Source organism: Anoplophora glabripennis, unplaced genomic scaffold (genome assembly GCF_000390285.2).
Source record: "Anoplophora glabripennis isolate ALB-LARVAE unplaced genomic scaffold, Agla_2.0 scaffold232, whole genome shotgun sequence".
In the NCBI taxonomy this organism is placed as follows: Eukaryota; Metazoa; Arthropoda; class Insecta; order Coleoptera; family Cerambycidae; genus Anoplophora; species Anoplophora glabripennis.
This window is the reverse complement of record NW_019416462.1, coordinates 151,065-169,055: the sequence shown is the minus strand read 5'-3', so window position 1 is coordinate 169,055 and position 17,991 is coordinate 151,065. Positions and strand designations below refer to the sequence as shown.

General features: G+C 32.8%; 1 protein-coding gene across 5 annotated transcripts in view; it reads left to right on the top strand.

The window, feature by feature from the left end:
- The window catches only part of LOC108910600 (heterogeneous nuclear ribonucleoprotein 27C), a 28,433-nt gene extending 11,254 nt beyond the window's left edge, over nucleotides 1-17,179 (top strand). For 2 of the 5 annotated variants that reach the window (XM_018715257.2, XM_018715256.2), the window contains exons 6-8: nucleotides 5,070-5,147; nucleotides 5,211-5,453; nucleotides 16,852-17,179. In XM_018715257.2, coding sequence (XP_018570773.1) covers nucleotides 5,070-5,147; nucleotides 5,211-5,453; nucleotides 16,852-16,952 — 422 coding nt within the window. In that variant the 3' untranslated portion in view covers nucleotides 16,953-17,179. Of the gene's footprint in view, nucleotides 1-5,069; nucleotides 5,148-5,210; nucleotides 5,454-5,736; nucleotides 12,828-16,851 lie in introns of those variants that run through there. The other 3 variants (XM_018715259.2, XM_018715260.2, XM_018715258.2) reach the window with 3 other exon arrangements.
- Nucleotides 17,180-17,991: the final 812 nt, after the last annotated feature.

Genomic DNA, 17,991 nt, shown 5'->3' with positions numbered 1-17,991 from the left:
GCTCAAAGTCGGCTGGAACTATGCTCAAAACCTCATCCACACTGACGAAACTAGTTATGTAAGCGTCTCATGAGCCGCTCAGCTCGCAAGTCTATATGTGGCTTTACACTGTGTCGCACAACATGCCTCGCAAAAATAACTATAGCGGTGCCATTTTGTACTATTTACGAATAAATATATTTTTTTGAAAATTTAATTACAAGGTTAATAACATCCTTGAATATCATTGTGCTCTTTTCTTTTAATTAAAAAAAAAAATCATAAAAGCGCATTTTAGCATTTTACACTGGTGTTACCCCTTAGATACTGTCAACAAATTCAAATATAAAATTATTTTATGTTTATAGAAATGTTGGACCCTAATTTCAGTGAACAAAAATAATTTTATAGTGAATACTCATTTTAAAATATAAAAAAATGCAAAATTTTCCAAACCTATTACAGGATGTCTCACGAAGAAGTATGACAACTTAGGATAATATTCCTTGGGTAAAGATGTCCCCATATTTATAAAAAAATATATGTTTATCGCAAAATCTTATATAGTAATACTTAAATTTAGTATTTAAAAACAGTGCTCAGAGTAAATTGTCATATTAGAAAAAATATGTAGTTTTAACATTTTTATAATACAGGGTGATTCGTAAATAAAGGACATTCGTTTACAATTTAAACACAAATTAATATTTAAGCAATATTGGGCAATTGGCCTTGAATATTGCAAAAAAAATTATATACAGTTAGAATTTATTCCATCTCTTATATGAGATTCTGTATAACTCTTAAAGAAATGTTATCAGATGTATGTACAATTACTAGTGTTTTATATTTCTTTGATGAGTTTTTACTGCCTTTGAAAATAGAAAGAAAATGTTCATATAATTATTAGACATCAGAAACTTTGTGGCAACAATCAAATAAACAGTAGTAATCTATATTATGCTGGTAAGCGGCAATACGCGTTGTAGTAGCAGACATAGGCTAAATATGTGGTCAAGCCTTGTGCCGCTCTCTGCTCACAATACACAATGCTAATGACTGCCACAAGAAACACGTGCCAGACATTCGACCAAGCAAAGCGTGAAACTCACACACGCACAAACGACAATGAAATGCACGACCAACGTCTCGGCGAAAAAAACTGAATTGTTCACCGGCACGCTAGCCGACAGGGCAAACATTAGGGTGCCACTAGATACGTATCGAATAAATTGATCGATGCGTAACTTCAGATCAGAGGCAGACATGTACATGTTATTGTACAATGACGCGGATAGTGAGATTACTAAAATGTGAAGTAGTTGACGCTTCGCCACTAATACAAAGTTCATAGCGGCCGGGAATACTGGGAAAAGTCAGGGAATTTGAGGTTTGCTACTGGAAATTTTGTGAAAGTAGGCCTTGGGTTCTTAAAAGAGAAAACTACTTGCGGTTTTGAAACCTTTATAAGGTTTTTTAGGTATAAAAAAGATTATGGAGTCTAATCGAGAAAAAGGTTAATGCATTAATATCAATTAGTATGTAAAAATTAACTACAAGTGACCTGGATTTTTTTTATAAGTCAGGGAAAGTCTGGAAAAGTTAGAGAATTCTTTATTACATTTGAACTATGAACCCTGTATTAGTAAAGATGGTGCCTATTAAAAACTTCAACTGTTTTAGATATGTGCCTGCGACCTCGGTAAATATTGAACGGTCATTTTCGTTTTTGAAATAGGTATTTACCAGAGACGATTAACCACGGTATACTTAGGATAACTGTTAATTATTTTCTACAATCGCTTTCCTTATGAGTAAGAAATTATTTTGTTAACTTTTGCTGGTACTTATTATTACGTACTACACGATATTTGTGTCACTACTACTGCGAAGGCGTGTATCTTCGTAATTGTATCGTCCTGTGCATTTTCAGTGTAATTGCTTGTGTCACTTTTGTTTGAATAAAATTACATAAAGGAGAGCCCGGCGTACAGCCAACCCTGTACCACATTGCAGTCGCCTTAACATTTCTGATATCTAATAATATATAAATAATTCTATGTATTATTCCACTTTTTTCTTTGTCTTGTAGCCATAGAAAATATTCACTTGTAAGTTCTAATAATACTCCAAATATAACGGAATGTTAAATTAAAATCAAGTTATAATGCGTTAGCTCGTCAGCTCAACAGCTAGTTGCTAACTTTGTTCTTATAAAATATAAATTTTGATAATGGACCTGATTATATGTATAAGAAATTAACCACAGAATGAAGTTGCTAATTTCAAGGTTTATGATCAACATTCATATTTTCTAAGATTAAAGTTAGCAACTACTTGTTAATTAAGTTGTCAAATTTAGCAACAGTTGATAAGGTGTTGCAAATGCATTATAACCTTATAATCTAGCGTCCTATTGTAATCGAATTAAATGGATGTATTTGGTGTACATAAAAATGAATAATTTCTAAAAGTTAGATGAACAAGGCAGAAATTAAAAATGACGGGATGATTCATAAAATTATTTATGTTTATATGAAAATTTTCAAATTTAAGAGACAGTTAAGTCTTCAAAGAAATATGAGAGACTATTCTGTTTACATATATCTGATAATATATATTTTTTTAAATTAAGCAGACTATCAAAAAGAATAATTACTTGTATAGGTACTCTTACCTGAAATATAATGGGAGATGGAATAAAATGAAACTATATAAAAACTTTTTTTATATTACAAAATTTAAAATTCGGCCAATTACACCAGTATTATGTTTAAATTGTAAATTAATTTATGCATGTATCTAAAAACTTATGTAGTCTAAAAAAAATCTTTCTTAAGATTTCGAGACATTTTCCAAGAGTAAAGTATAGAACAATTATGAAAATAAGTTTGCATAAAACTCAGTAATAATACTCCTACAACACCATTTATACTGAAATTTCACTGATAACACCTTAGATAAATTTTATTTTTATTTTATTTCTTACATCATCATCAACCTGGTGATATATCAGGCTATGGACAGGGATATATTATTACAGAAAATTTATTTAATTAACTTTATATCGGTAAAGAAAAGGAGAAGAGCAGTGGTATGATATTTTAGTTGAGCTTCTTATTGACAGATGGCACAATTAAAGCATAGTCTAGCATGCCACGATTGTCTGCCAAATTCGTTTCACTATTATTTTTTTAAATTACCAGTTAATTCGTGATTTCATACAAAAAAAAGTAGGGGTCAAATTTTTGGCTACATTATTGCATTTTATATTAATATGTGAAATGGGGACAAACACCCTTTTGATATCGTCTAAGGACATCTTTGTCAAGCTTGGTTCTTCTCCCAAGAGAATTGGAAATTTTATACAACATGAAGTGTATTAGTATGACACCTAAAAGAATTACTATTTTATACAAATCAAACTTAAAATCAAAGGGTCCAATGGGTACTATGACTTTTTCATGCCCTTTTTTTTTTTTTTGGCAAAATTATATAAAAGATGTGTCGGCATTATGTAAAAGTCTATCAAAATGTCAGCTTAAAGGTGCGTACAGACTTGTGAGCTGAGTGGCTCATGAGCCGCTCATAAAGGCGGTCCTGGAAAAAATGAATGCCCAAAGTGAGCTGGCATTGCTCACAAGTAAATCTACCGCGCCATTCAGTTTGCGTATTCGTTTGAAACAAGAAACTCTGTTTGCCATGAAGGTTTCACACGGAGCTGCTCAAGATTGGCTTGAACTACGTTCAAAGTTCCGTTGACACTGGCGCCACTAGTTACATAAGCGGCTGATGAGCCACTCAGCTCGCAAGTTTATACAGGTTGTCCGGAAATTCATGCAACAAAATTTGGTCATAGATTTCATCTTAAGACAAAAGGGGACCCGTATTTTTTATTTTTGCCAAGTGGCCTCGTCTTTCAGAGTTACAGCCCCCTGAAATTTGCCCCTCAGAATAGTCTTTTTTATATCTCAGAACTCTGTTGTACGAGAATCACCAAATTTTGTACACAGGGGTATTAAGATATGTGGAATCTGATAGTGCTAGGCTTTTTGACGGGGAACCCCCTTAACACTTTGTTGTGAGCCTCCTTGTGTTTGGAACCTAAAAAATTTGATCCCATATTTGAATTTCTTAAAAATTAAAAATTATAGTTCGCTAGAAAGCCATTGAACTTAGAAAGTTGTTTGTCTCTTAATATTTTTTCGTAAAACGCAATGTTTTTGAGAAAAATGTCGAATCTCATTTAACATTCGAAAACATTGCGCTTTACGAAAAAAGTATTAAGAGACAAAGAAGTTTCTAAATTTAATGGCTTTCTAGCGGACTAATAATTTCAAGAAATTTAAATATGCGAATAATTTTTTTTGGCTCCAGAGACAAGGGAGCCCACGAAAAATTGTCTTATGGGCATTCCCCCCCAAAAAATGGAGCACTATCAGATTCCACATGTCGTAAAGCCCCTGTGTACCAAATTTAGTGATTATCGTACAACAGGGTTCTGAGATATAAAAAAAAGACTATTCTTAAGGGCGGATTTCAGGGGGCTGTAACTCCGAAAGAAGGGGCCACTTGGCAAAAATAAAAAATACTGGTCCCCTAAATTTGTCTTAAGAATCTGTGACCAAATTTCGTTGCATTAATTTCGGGATATCCTGTACATGCCTTAATATCTTTGAAAACAATAAGGTTATTGATAAAAATCGTTCTTTTATTTATCATTTGTAATTTTGACACTTGCTCCTGAAAAAAAAGGTACTTAATGAAAAATGGCATAAGGAAGGTCCCATTATTTTAACCCAAAGAATCTTTACTATTTGTCACATCTTGTCCAAATACTTTCTTGCTTATTTTCAATATCCCCTCAACGTTGGTATACTTCCTTGTGAGACATATTTTATACCTATAACACCTTTATGATAAATGGCATTTTCAAAAAGCTGTTTATAATGTAACCATAGCCCAGAAACAAGAAATGTTATTTTTGGTAGTATACAAGTAAAAAGAATGTCAGTGTCTTAACCGATAGTAAGTACCGAAATAGTACCATCAGTACTTGAAATATTTTGAAGTAGTATATTCTGCTACAGGTCCAAATGCTGGCAGCGGCGCTGCCAGCTGGAACAGTTGGAATATGCCTCAGAATACGGGCTCGACAGGTCCATCTGGTAAGCACGTAATAGTTTTCCTAACAAGGGCGGAGTACTAAGTCATTTAACCGTTGCTGACAGGTTATATTGCAGGGGATATGTACTCCCGGGGGCAATCCGGGCCGGGCGGCCCGGCTACTCCTAGCGCCCCGCCGAACATGTCCTCCTCCGGCAGCAACTCCAAACCCGGTTCCGACTACTCCAGCTATCCCAGCTATGGATCCTACTCGGCGGCTGATTCCGGCTACGGTGCCCCGCCGCGCTCCTACGGCAGTGACGCTGGCTCGCAAGTCGGAGGCTACTCATCTCAACCCCCGAACGCAGGTGCTAAACATTTCAATGATTTTAAAGAGTGGCCCAGTTCCTGACAACCTTTTGATAACTTATGTACCAGCAATGTGACTCCCGTTCAGATCCCGCTGGACAACTGCGCCCTAAGAAATGTCCACATTTATTTCAATGCCATCAAGGCCGTTATTTACAACTCGTGCCGCTCCGTTGAACCGACGGAGGACAACGGCGGGCGCAGTTGTGCGGCGGACGGGCCAGTGGGTGTCACATTGAAGCATGTCAACAACTTAAATAATCTAGGTATGTGTTGTAACAGTTGGAAACGTGTTGGCTTGATAAACATGAAGAGAGCAGCCGGACTGGTCACTGCTACCAAACTCAATTACTCTGATTAGACAGACATATGACTCGCCGGCCATCCACACCATCTGTTAGCTATCCTGACTGTTGTATTCGGTCCGCACCGCTTGGACGGACACACTGTTGGCTTTAGAGTTTCTTTTAGTTAGTTCAGGAATCGTAGACCTAAAATCGCCCTCGGGCTAGGGAAGTTGTGATGTCTTGTTCGAATACTCTGGGATGGTTTCTCTTGATTACCTCACGATAACATGGGGAATGCCGAAGAGCTTGCCTGAAGAAGGGACCTCGATCAGAAGCACAATAACGCTATATGCTATTTTCTACTCAGATCGTCAGCTTCTTTGCTGGACGTTTGCTCGATTTCCTTTAATTTCGCTTCTCTGGTCTTTTCTGTCAAGGTCCTCGTCCATTTTGTGTGTTATCTTTGGCACTCGGAGACCGCATCGTAGATATTAGAGTTTGGCATTGCTCTTTCCTCGCCCACCCTGTCATTACTGAACTATTAAGTATTCCAGACACTTATTTGTTTTTTTTTTATAAATATGTAATCTAATAAATAATTGCTAGACAGACAGACAGAAGTATGTTGACTAATTTTAAGCACCGCTCAAGTTGTTATTATGGACATAATATATATTAAAATAGTATATAAATTGAATTTTTACCTCATATCTAAATTGGAATGTCTGCTAGGTAGCTGTTAACTTTTTAATTAATTTTATTAGTAATTTTACACTTAACATTGTGATTCCTACTTTAGCAAGTAAGTATTCTTATATAAACTTAAGTTAAATGCATTTACAATAGTTATAAATCTTTCGTATAATTTAATTTATTGTATTTTTACAGATAGTTTGATATCAGTCGATTTTTTTTGTGTAAGTTCATCGTTCTCTAGTCTGTCCTCTTGTAAAATGAAATTGTAGGTGGTGTAATTGTATATACTATATAAATGTATTTTATCTAAGTTAAAATTCAGGGCCGACCAGCAGACAGTCTAATTCTTTTAAGGATTAATAAGGAATTGTTGTAAGTTAAGACCACTATTTAATAAATATTCATAAAATTTATTTATAAGTAAATACAATTTACTTAATAGTGCACAACCACGTCATATAGGTAGTAGGAATACGTTAAGATCTGGCTGTACTGTACTATGCTTAATATAGTGTTTTTTTAACTTTTTTATCATCTTTAGTTTAATTTTTAGCTTGGACATTTCCTCGCCTGAAAATAATTCACGTACGGCTCACTCCGAAGATACAACTCTTCGAAACGAGAAATTTTTGCATTTTCTGTAGCATTTAATACCTACGATCAAAATTTTTATAAAGCATTTTTTTGGTTTCAGGGTTTATTAATTTCTTAATTAGTAGTTCAAATGTACCATCAGTGATGTTTGCTTTCTGAGCAGTAATTCTTAATTTCTTAACTAATAGTTCAAATGTACCATCAGCTGTGCTTTATAAGCAATAGTTCAAATGTACCAACTTGTGGCGGTAGTTTTCAACAAGTAAAATGTGCATCGTTTAATTCAGGGAAAGCGTGGTGAGAAATACGTTAATTATTTGCGTTGAAAGAGGTGTGGCCCGGCTATCGAGAAGTTGATTGTTTTCAACGTCGGCTTCCATTCTGTAACGTCACCAGGGAAGTAGTAAAGTTCGAAATTGCTCGAATTAAAACATTTTTAAGTATTTACATATATATTACATATATACTGTGTACATTTTTTTTATTTTACATTTTTACTTATTTTATATGAAATTAATTGTATACATATTTATTGATATATATTTTAGTTGCTACTTGAAAAGACTAAACCGTAATTTATGCTGATAGATTAAGGCGTACAATTAGTTGAGTGGTTGTGAGTAACACAAAGATAAAAATTCTTAATATACATTTAGACTTGGATGGCGCGATTTAGCTGTTAATTTTCTTTGTTTTAAGCGTTAAGCGATTGTTCAGCCCCGCCGAGGGGCGCCACACTTTTTTTGATACTATAAATAGATTAGCCAATATTAAGGTGAATTCATTTAGTAGATAAAGATTCTGTCTGTCTGGGCCTCATGTGTCTATCTAATCATATAGTAATTGATGTTCTTTAATCATATTCTTTTTTTAATTGAGTATGACAATCTACATTAAGCAATGTTTCATAGTAATTTAGACATATAACAGATGTTGTTTTCTAGTTTTTAATTATAAATATCTTCGGTTGACACAGACCAATACTAGGGGTTACATAAATCAGTCTTAAAAATAGATATAGTGGGTAAATCTATAAAGTATTTAATAATTAAACATGAATTCACACGCAGAATGTGCTGAAACTGATCGACTATCAATTAGAAAAACATTTGAATAGCTATTTAATTTTTTTTATTAAAAAAAATGTATTAACAATTTTTTTCTGAAGTAGTGAAAAAAGTGCAGGCACTTCATCCCTTTCTAACTGAAAAAGGATAGTCACATTCTTAAATTTCATGTGCTACTTTATTTTGCTGAAGCTATACTGAAAAGTGGTTTGAATGTGAATTAAACGTACATCTTAACATAATGGAACACGGTTTTCTTTTATTTTTCTCGACAAAAAGTATTTCCGATCTCGATATCGCCTGTAAGTACACGATTTTCCAGTTACATACTAAATTTTCCTCCAATGAACAATGGGCACTCAGAGTTTCAGAAATACTTTTTGTGACCCTTGACCCCAAATAGTTTATTTTAAACGACAAAATTACATATCAAACCGATAAGGAATAGCTCTTGCCACGTGTAAAATACACCTTTTCATAAATGCATCCTCACATTTTAAATTGTGTGTTATATTAACACGGCATACAAACTTATAGACTGCGAAGAAGCCATTTTTCAGTCGTGTTTTTTTTATGTGGAAAACAAATCGATTATATGTGGCTCTATAGCCCGTTTGTTTGGTTTGTGAGGTTCTGTCAAGTCCCACCCTTGAGCTGTGGGGTTGCCGTTCATACAAGTACGACTAATCCGAATCGTCTACACAATCGACTGGTTTCAAGTAATACTTTCGTTTCGAGAATGCAGTCTGCTATCGTAGTTTCTCGTAAGAATTGCCTTTTTTTGAGTTTCAAGTAGAAAGTGGTGTGATTATGGGGGAAATACGACGGTACAAATATTTATCTAGATAACTTCACGCTTTTTCCACCGGGTCAGTTTCAAGAGTTGCATGGTTGAAAAATGAGGGTTTAACGACAGATTATTTTATACCACATCTATATACCTTCTGCTACTTTTAGTTTGGTTTAATTTGGTGTCCCTTTCAATTGAAATTTTGGTTTCACGACTATGAATTCCACATCTAAGAACTTAATATATTTTGTCATTGCATTTTTGTTATATCAAAGAATTTTTTCGATAAAAATAATTCTACATAATATATAAATAAGTGAGCATTTTATCATTTTCAGCTAAGAAAATATTGCCAGTTTTTTTTTGGTGCCAGTGGTCGGTTTTTAATGTTTAAATTTAAGTTGAACTTTAAATACAGTGTAAACTCTTTTTAACGAATCTTAAGGGACCGGGGATTTTTTTTGTTATATGGAGGGAAAAGGGGAAAATAACCAAATTTCACCAATTACAATAATTTCCAATTTCATTATGTACTTTGAATAGGTAATTAAATTATTCCAAACAAAATATTCTGTTAACTTTGCCTGACGTTTTTTACTATGCCAATATTTGTTTTGTATTTTCTCAAATATTTTATGCATGTCTTGGGATGTAGTGGAATCATCTTTATGAAATGATAAGAATTTTTCAATGAGTTTGGTGGCATCAAGTGCTTGTTGAACAGTTGGTGATGGTTCATAATCGTCCACTGAATCAATAATGTCTTCATCAGTGAGTGAAGCGCCAGGTCCTGATCTATATTTTCGTATGTTTGTAAATCTTTGCAGAAATGATTCGGTTGTATGCTGAACTGTTTAATCCAATCTCTCGGTGGTAGATTGTCCTCACTACCACACTGCTCTGTTTCTACTGTGACTGTTACATAGTTCCGCGTGACGAAAAGAATGCTGTATGGTCGCTGCTGTTACCTGTTTCCAGGCTTTCAATATGAAATTTACTGCGTGTAGTATATTAATCGAGGTCTTGCCGTCAGTTTCGATCAGTTCCATCAACAATTTCCTTCTATAGTGACCCTTTAGACTTTTAATCACACTCTGATCCATCGGCTGCAATATATTGGTTGTATTTGCTGGGAAAAATGCTAACTCTATGTTTCGAAGATTGGTTATAAAAGGGTGAGCAGGGCAATTGTCTACTAGAAGTAAGATTTTCTGTCCCTTTAATTCAGCATCCCATTTTCTAACTTCAAAGAACTGCGATGTCATCCAAGCCGACTTGTTTACTTTATATGTGACTGACAATTGTTTTATGTTCTTGAAACACAGGGCTTTTTGATTTGCCTATAACCAAGAGCTTTCTCTTTTCCGTGCCACTCCTATTGGCAGCTACTAGAATTGTAATACGCTCTTTAGAGTTTTCCTCCCATACATTTTTCTCCTTTGAATTTAAAAGTTTTGTCACGTGTCATCTTGAAAAAAAGTCCTGTTTCATCGCATTGAAAATGTCATTTGGTGAGTACTTATCCATTAATTTAGGCCACACATTATTAGTCCAGTCGTTAGTCACATTCATATCGACATCTCGCGCCTCCGTTCAGTTTACCATAGGTGCTTAAATTTTCCAAGCTAACCTTCTGATGCTTTAAAGTCAGTAATGCCTAGTTGTTCGGCAAACTTCTCAGCCTTGGCTTTAACGATTGGCCCCGAGATGGGTACATTATTCTGGCACTGAACCACAACAACATTGCTTGATCTAAGTCTTCGAATTTTGGCTTCCTTAATTTTTTAGTAGACACTCCCTGCAGTTCTGCCTGTAGAATTGCTTTGTTTTTCCAAATGGTAGCAACAGTAGATGGACTGAGGCCTAAACGTCTTCCAACATCACTTTTCTTTTCTCCCTTTTCTATCGCACGTATCAAACTTTTTCGTTAACACATTAACGTTTTTCTTTTACTGGCCATCTTGACAGTTTCAAAGTTGGTGATAATAGGTGCCTAGTGCGTTTAGTAATTGAATGCAAAATTTCCTAGAAACAATGTAATCCAAGAGTAATGGCACACGTGTTTGAGGCAATTGGCAATAACAAAAGCAAAGCAGTTGTTTACAACCTCGGGGTCTTTCTTAGAAATTTCGGCACCTCAAATATTTAGACGGAACCTTTTGTAAGTTGATTGTAAAAACAATTACACTGTTAAATACTTCTGTAAATATTTGCTGGCGTCTAAATATGAACATATTTCTTCGTAATAGAGATTGGCTGTTGCGCTATAAAGAGTGTATGGGTTTTGAAGCAAACCAACTAAATTGACCTAATTTCTATGTTATAGGAAGTTTTTCGTTATAACGAACGACGTTATAAAGAGTTTACACTATATTTAGTATTTCAAGAATGATCAAAATTAACGTTAAAGTTGACATAAAAATTATTTTTTTAATAATTGAAAAAAGAGAATTTGAAGAATATTAGCGAAATTTTAATAACCGGCTTCTTGATCCTTCTAGCTTAGATGCAGTTGAATGCTGATTGGGTTGTTCTAAAAACAGGCTGGTTTTTTTTTCTCGGGCAGTTCTTGGAAGTGGCTGGTGGAAATATTTTCTACCGAATTAATCCTATATATATAATTTTTTTTATTATTGAGTAGTTAGAAGTTGGGGCGCGTTATACTCAATTTTGTCATACAAATATATGTAGATGATTCTATTTCCATATATAACAAGACTATTTGACGTTCACTGTACACACGAATATATTAATATACATTTATGGCGAATGAAATAGGTATTATTTAAAGTACTGTAGTTCTTAGAGATTAATACACTAATACAAAATAAATCTACAAATTAAATATAGATTATTTATAAATTGTATTTTATATTTACAATACCTATTACTGATATAGTTAATTGAATTGTTAGTGTAATTATAAATTTAAATAGAGGAGTAAAATTTAGAACAATTCGACTGATGTACAGAGATACTGAATAAGTTTTTAAATTTAAAATATACAATAAAACATACCTTAGGGCCTTTGATATAGTGCAATTCCTCAAGTGGTTTTTATCTAGTAAAATAGTACATTATGTAAGGGTATTCTCGATAATTTCTAGCATAATTTAAATTAAATTAACTTAGGGGTATGTGTTTCTCTGCAGAACACAAGACAATTTTTATAAAGTATTTGTTGCTCAAAAGATATTATTTTGTATTACGTTTAACTATAAGAAATCCTATGTCTACCGATAATGCTCTAATTAAAGAATTGTATAATTAATATATGAGTGTGACCTGTAAGTGTGTAAAATTGTTTTCTAATTCTTAAGTCTGATAGTTAATTGACAAACGTGTTATTTAATATTAAGTAAACGTTATAATCACATAACTTGTCCCTCCTTTAACTTCCTCATTCCTTTACGTCGACTAATGTTATCCTCTACCACCGTTCGGAAGCGGCCTAGAAATGTCCAGCCAACGACGAACTGCAAAGTTGCCCCTTTCAAAACATTTGTTTTCGTGAACGACTAAAAAAAAAAACTGTCGGAAACTGAAATAAACGTTTTGAAAAAGGAACCGTTACAGCTCATTTAGTACCCGCTGGATTTTCAGGCCCGATCCGTACGACCTGCTTCATAGATTTGTATGTATTTTCACCTGTTGCAAGCAATCTTCATGATCAATAAGCCTGTTAAAAGTATTGTAAAGGTTGTCGAGGTCGTCGATTTAGTAGTAATTGTTAATATATACAGAGACCTGTTTTAAGAATTATATATAAATATATATATATATAAATATATTAGTAGTGCATTTGTAACGGGATAGTTGATATTTGAATATATTTAGCCTCCTATAAGATGTCTTAGTTTATCAGAATACTTACAAAACAATGTACCTATCACCATTATCTCTGATTTATGATAATGAGAAATATAAATCTGTGAAAAATTGCTTGTCTCTTTTCCCTCTTACCATTCTCTTGGCATGTGTGTGGTAGTGCAATAATTCCGTATTTAATTGCTGATTCTCGTTTTCGTATTTTTTCCGTACGTTCAGTCAGTAGAGTTTTTTATCTCGCCAGTAGGCTTCCTGTAGTCACATTCGAGCAATTTGATCTTACTAATAATATACAGAATGAATCAAATTTCAGTGCCCGCCATGCATTCTGTTGGACAAAAAATGTTTTACATATAAATAAATTTCTTGTTAGTGGACTTTTGGATTGGAAAATGCGTATCGAGCGAAACGGCGAAGAAATTTTAAATATAACTTCAAACATTTTTTTTATCTTGCAGAACTTGTCCTTGGTGGCTGGGGAGTGAATTTTGACTCGTACTGTATATCTTTTGAAGATTATACTGACAATGTACAGAATAAATGAAAACTTATGATTTCTGTTCCAGAACATTGAGTAATTATTTTTTGAGTTTCAGAATGCAAAATAGAGTAGCCTTAGTAAAATGTTTTGATAAATATGCAGTATAGCCCACTAAGAACGAAGGCACCTCTGAAATTTATTTTGGAATATGCAATTCAAATGAATTTTTATATGTAGTGGCCTTTGAAATGTACTTTTTGAACCAATTACGATGATTCAGTTGGTAATCTGTCTGCTACAATTTTTTTTAGAAGTGATTTTCACTAACGACTTTTTATTAAAAATTAGTTATGCGGCCTTAATGAACACTACCAATCAACTATATTTGTAGAGAGAAATTAGGCACCCTTTCTGCGGGTATGGTAGGGTGGAAGAATGCTGGCTCTGGTCAATGTGAGAAATTGATACGTCAGTGTTTGACCATCCCCCTTACTTAGCATAAGTCATTCAAGGGCGTACGTGCAGCCTACTGAATAATAATATATCGCCCCCTCACAAGTCTCAAACTTCTGGGCTAATCTTTGCGATTAGAATGAGAGGTTATTATTATTATTACCACTTAAAAGTACCTCAAATTGTTTTACATACAAATTAAAATTATGAATTTATATTTCTAGGAGGCCTTGGAAATGTCTAAAGATGAAAAACCGCCAATTACTGATACTGTTGTTTATAACTTTGCTGGTAAATAATAGAATAGTTATTTTCATAATTTTATGCCCAGGAGCAGCTTACTATTTACAGTTATTGTTCAGTAACTGACAAATTTTTCATCTTCAGGCATTACAAATGACTTCTAAGTTTTTAAACTGACAGAAATTTTATGAATTTTGTCTATATAAAAAAAATCAGTATTCTAAATTTATGATAGAAAAAAAATTGTAGCAAACTCATTTACAAGCTGGATCAAGTGCATCTAGAATTTTAATGAAATTTCAATCGAATTGTGCTTCGCAGCACTGTTCAGGGTGTTCTTTAATGATATGTGAATAATTAAGGGTGTGATTCTACATGGAATATGAATGATAGTTTGCTTTATAAACTATGGTCCAAAAATGTGCGGTTGCGAAAATACGGGGTGTTAAAATTTTAGGAAAAAGATGGAAATTAATTAATATTTTCTAAATTCTTTAAGATATTTCAGAGATATTTAGTACATAGTGAAAGCAATGGTGGCTCGTTAAGTGACCCACCGCTTCACCTAAAATTACCGTTTGGTTGTGCATTTTAAAATTATTTTTAATTTTATAGAAATTATATAATTTAGGTATAATTCTACATTGAAAATGTATTGTGTTTGTTTGTTTAATAAGTAGAAATAAAGAGAATAGTTGCGCGGCGAACGCCTTCTAAAAAAACATTGCCTTTGTTGAGCGTGAACATCAACCATACAACGTATAGTATACGCAAGTGATGCAGATTGAAATCAGCCTGTATTTTGCTTCTCTTCGTAGCGTTGTTTACGGCGGTTGTCATGGCAACGACGCGGCCAACACGGGATTAAACTACGGTGTAGAGGAACAAGTGACGCAGAAATTGAAGCAGTATCGTCCATTGCCCGCCTTTAACAGTTTTTTAACACGTCGTCCACTGCACGATTATAACGGTTCTTAATTAATATTTGTTTTGTATAATAATTGTAGAAATGTTTCCTATGTATGATGCAGTAAATGCAACTAAAAATTTCCAGATTCATTTAAAGCCGTTTGACCTTGAAAATTTGAAAATTTTCACCAGCAGTGCTTTTTTTTTCTTTTTAGTCAGTCAATGAATATGCTTCATCTATTCTCAATGTCACGAGCCGCCACTGAGCGATAGTTAATAAAGGCGCAGTTTTTAAATACAAACATAATTCTTTGGGTCTAACAGTGGCGTATGTATGAGCACTAACTTTAATATTTTTAAAGAAAATAATGGTACGCCAATAGTTTTTTCCAAATAAAATTATTTTTGAAATCCCCGTTCAATTCGAAAGATAAGAGCTCTCTTGAGTTTTTTTCCTGCGATGCGCAGTTTTTGAGTAAAAAAAATAAAACCCCTTGTATTGTCTGTAATTAATTAATATAATTATTAAAGAATACAATTTTGCAATAAACCTAGTTGGGCTGGAATGTATCACTTACATTTCTGAGATTTTGAAGTAAATCGAGCGGTTTCGAAAATATTAATTTCCTTTCCTAAAAATTTAACATCCCATATTTTTGCAACAGAACATTTTTGGACCATAGTTTATAAAACAAACTATAATTAATTTTCCATGTAGAATCACACCCTTAAACATTCATATATTAAGGAACACTGTATATTTGAGATCCCAAAAACTGATTTTCTTTAACCTTGTTTTATATTTTATTTCATTACAATATTTACAATTCATTTTCTACAACAAAGCCAATTTGTTTCCTTTTCATTTTCTACAATGAAATCATTTAATAATGAATTTTTCAGCTAATAATTCACAAAAATTAAGTTTTGAGTTAAAAAGTTTCAGAAAAGAATGTTATATCTCTAAGTATCCTCCGAACAAATGGAAATATTAAAAGGAATTTTATTGTGAACAATGCATTAATGAAATGGTATTTGATGTGAAAATATTAAATCTCGAGAACTAGTGGCATATGTGGAATGTCGGCTGCATTTTTGTCCATAATTATAACACCACTAGATATATTGTATATTTTGTCATTTTTGAAATGCAGATCTAATTTTCAACTAAAATGTATAAATTTTACCATTTTAGTGGTTCTGCAAAAGGTATTCAGATGACGTTCCTGCTATACACTTCGATTTCAAGTGACAAAAATCATACAATAAAATGCTTTCCAAAAGATATTTAACAAATATTTGTAAAAGGTAATATTCCTAATGTTGTTCAATTTTGACATACTATTGTGCTACACGCTACACCCTACAGTTTTATTTCGAGTAAGTTCTATTAAATTTTTTGTTTAAAAAAATTGAAAATTTGTTCTAACAATTAACTTTTTTTAAATTAAATGTTATGGTGATTTATCTAATAAAGAACCGGTGGTGAAGTGAAGTGAACTTGAGTCCAAAAAAAGAGAGAAGTATCTTACAAAATATACCCACTAACTTAAGTTAATAAATATAAAAAAATAATAAATACACTTAATGTGCTGTCATGATACTTCCATGTCATATTATTTAAGATAAAATATTTTTGACTGTAAAAAGCACATTACTTGGGAGAGAGGAAACTATATATTTAAAAATTATTTATTTGTAAAATGTCTTAAGTAAACGTTAACTCTGAATGCAAATTTTACTCTCTTATTGTTTCACGATTACTGTAACAAACGATTACTATTTGAATGCCATTTAGGTTACCCATAATTAAAAAATTAAGTCTTGCGTTATCAACCTCTAGGCTATTACACAAACAGTTTATCAAAAATTGTCTAAACTGGGACTAATTTTTCAAGCACCGTAGAATCTGCCACTAATAACTTCGCATTTGTTCATCTCTAGTTCTGTCTGATTCAAACCCAGATCCCAATTCCTCCTTGATTCCTTGCCGATCCTCAGTGAAAATGAAGCCGAACTGTTCAATAGTGAATAATTCTACTCCCACAGGTGATTACTCAGCCGCAGCAGGTGATACCTATGTAGGTGGGCCCCAAAGGGGAAGCGGATACAGTGCCCCCACCCAGTCTTACCATCCCTACAGACGATGACTGATAAATATCGTTGAAAGTTTACCTCTCACCCAGGGTACTTCATAAATGTGCATTTTTTAGGATTCATAATAGAAATGCTGTAATTCTGTAATAAGTATGTATTATTTGCTAGTTATCCTTTTATCTCGATTAACTATATTAAGCTGTTTTGACTGTAAGATTTAACTTTTTGTAATAATTGTAGACAATAGTACGATGCAGCAAAATAAATAGTTTTTTTGTAAGCTGAAATTTTTTTTGTCCGCTACTGTAGCTCCAAGAATAAATATGTATAGTAAAAAATGGAAAAAGTTTCAGGCTTGGTTAGAATGCCAATTAAAGATTTATTTGCATATTTTACTGCCTGTGCTAAAAAAATTAAAAAATTCATCCCCATCAGGGGTTGTTGCAATATTTATTTGTAGTATTTTCAGACTGATTTGTCACACAAAAGGAAAAATTTTAAATTTGTTCAGGGATTATTTGCTCAATTTTTTTCTTTTCAGTAGAAAAAATATCCAATCAAATAGAAATGGTAAAAAAATCTTGCACTTAGAAAAAATGTTTTAATAAAATCGAAGCCAATTTGTGGTTTTTAAATGTGGCACAAAAATAGTTTGAAGCGAGTTTGAAGAAACCAACTGTTAATTTTTTAACTTAAAAAGAAAAAAATTAAATGAAAAACGTTTCATAAATGACAGGATACAAGTTTTCTTTGAAAAAATTGCCATGTTTCATTATACTTGGTAAAATGTGAGACAATTAACTGTTAATTAAAGGTAAGGACTATTTTTTCATTTTTAAGTATTAGTTTCACAATAATTAAAGCAAGATATTAATTCATTATAAACAAGCTTTTTATAAACAACTAACATTATTTTTTACTTATCAATTACCAAAGTAGGTATGTTTTATTTTGAAATTAGATTCTTAAAAAAATTGAGTTATTCAGTTATTCATGTAATAAACACAAGTTAAATACTTAAATTTATTAGAGGAATAAATTTTAAATGAATTCCAAATTGTATTCAAATTATTTAACTTTTAAGAAATGTTC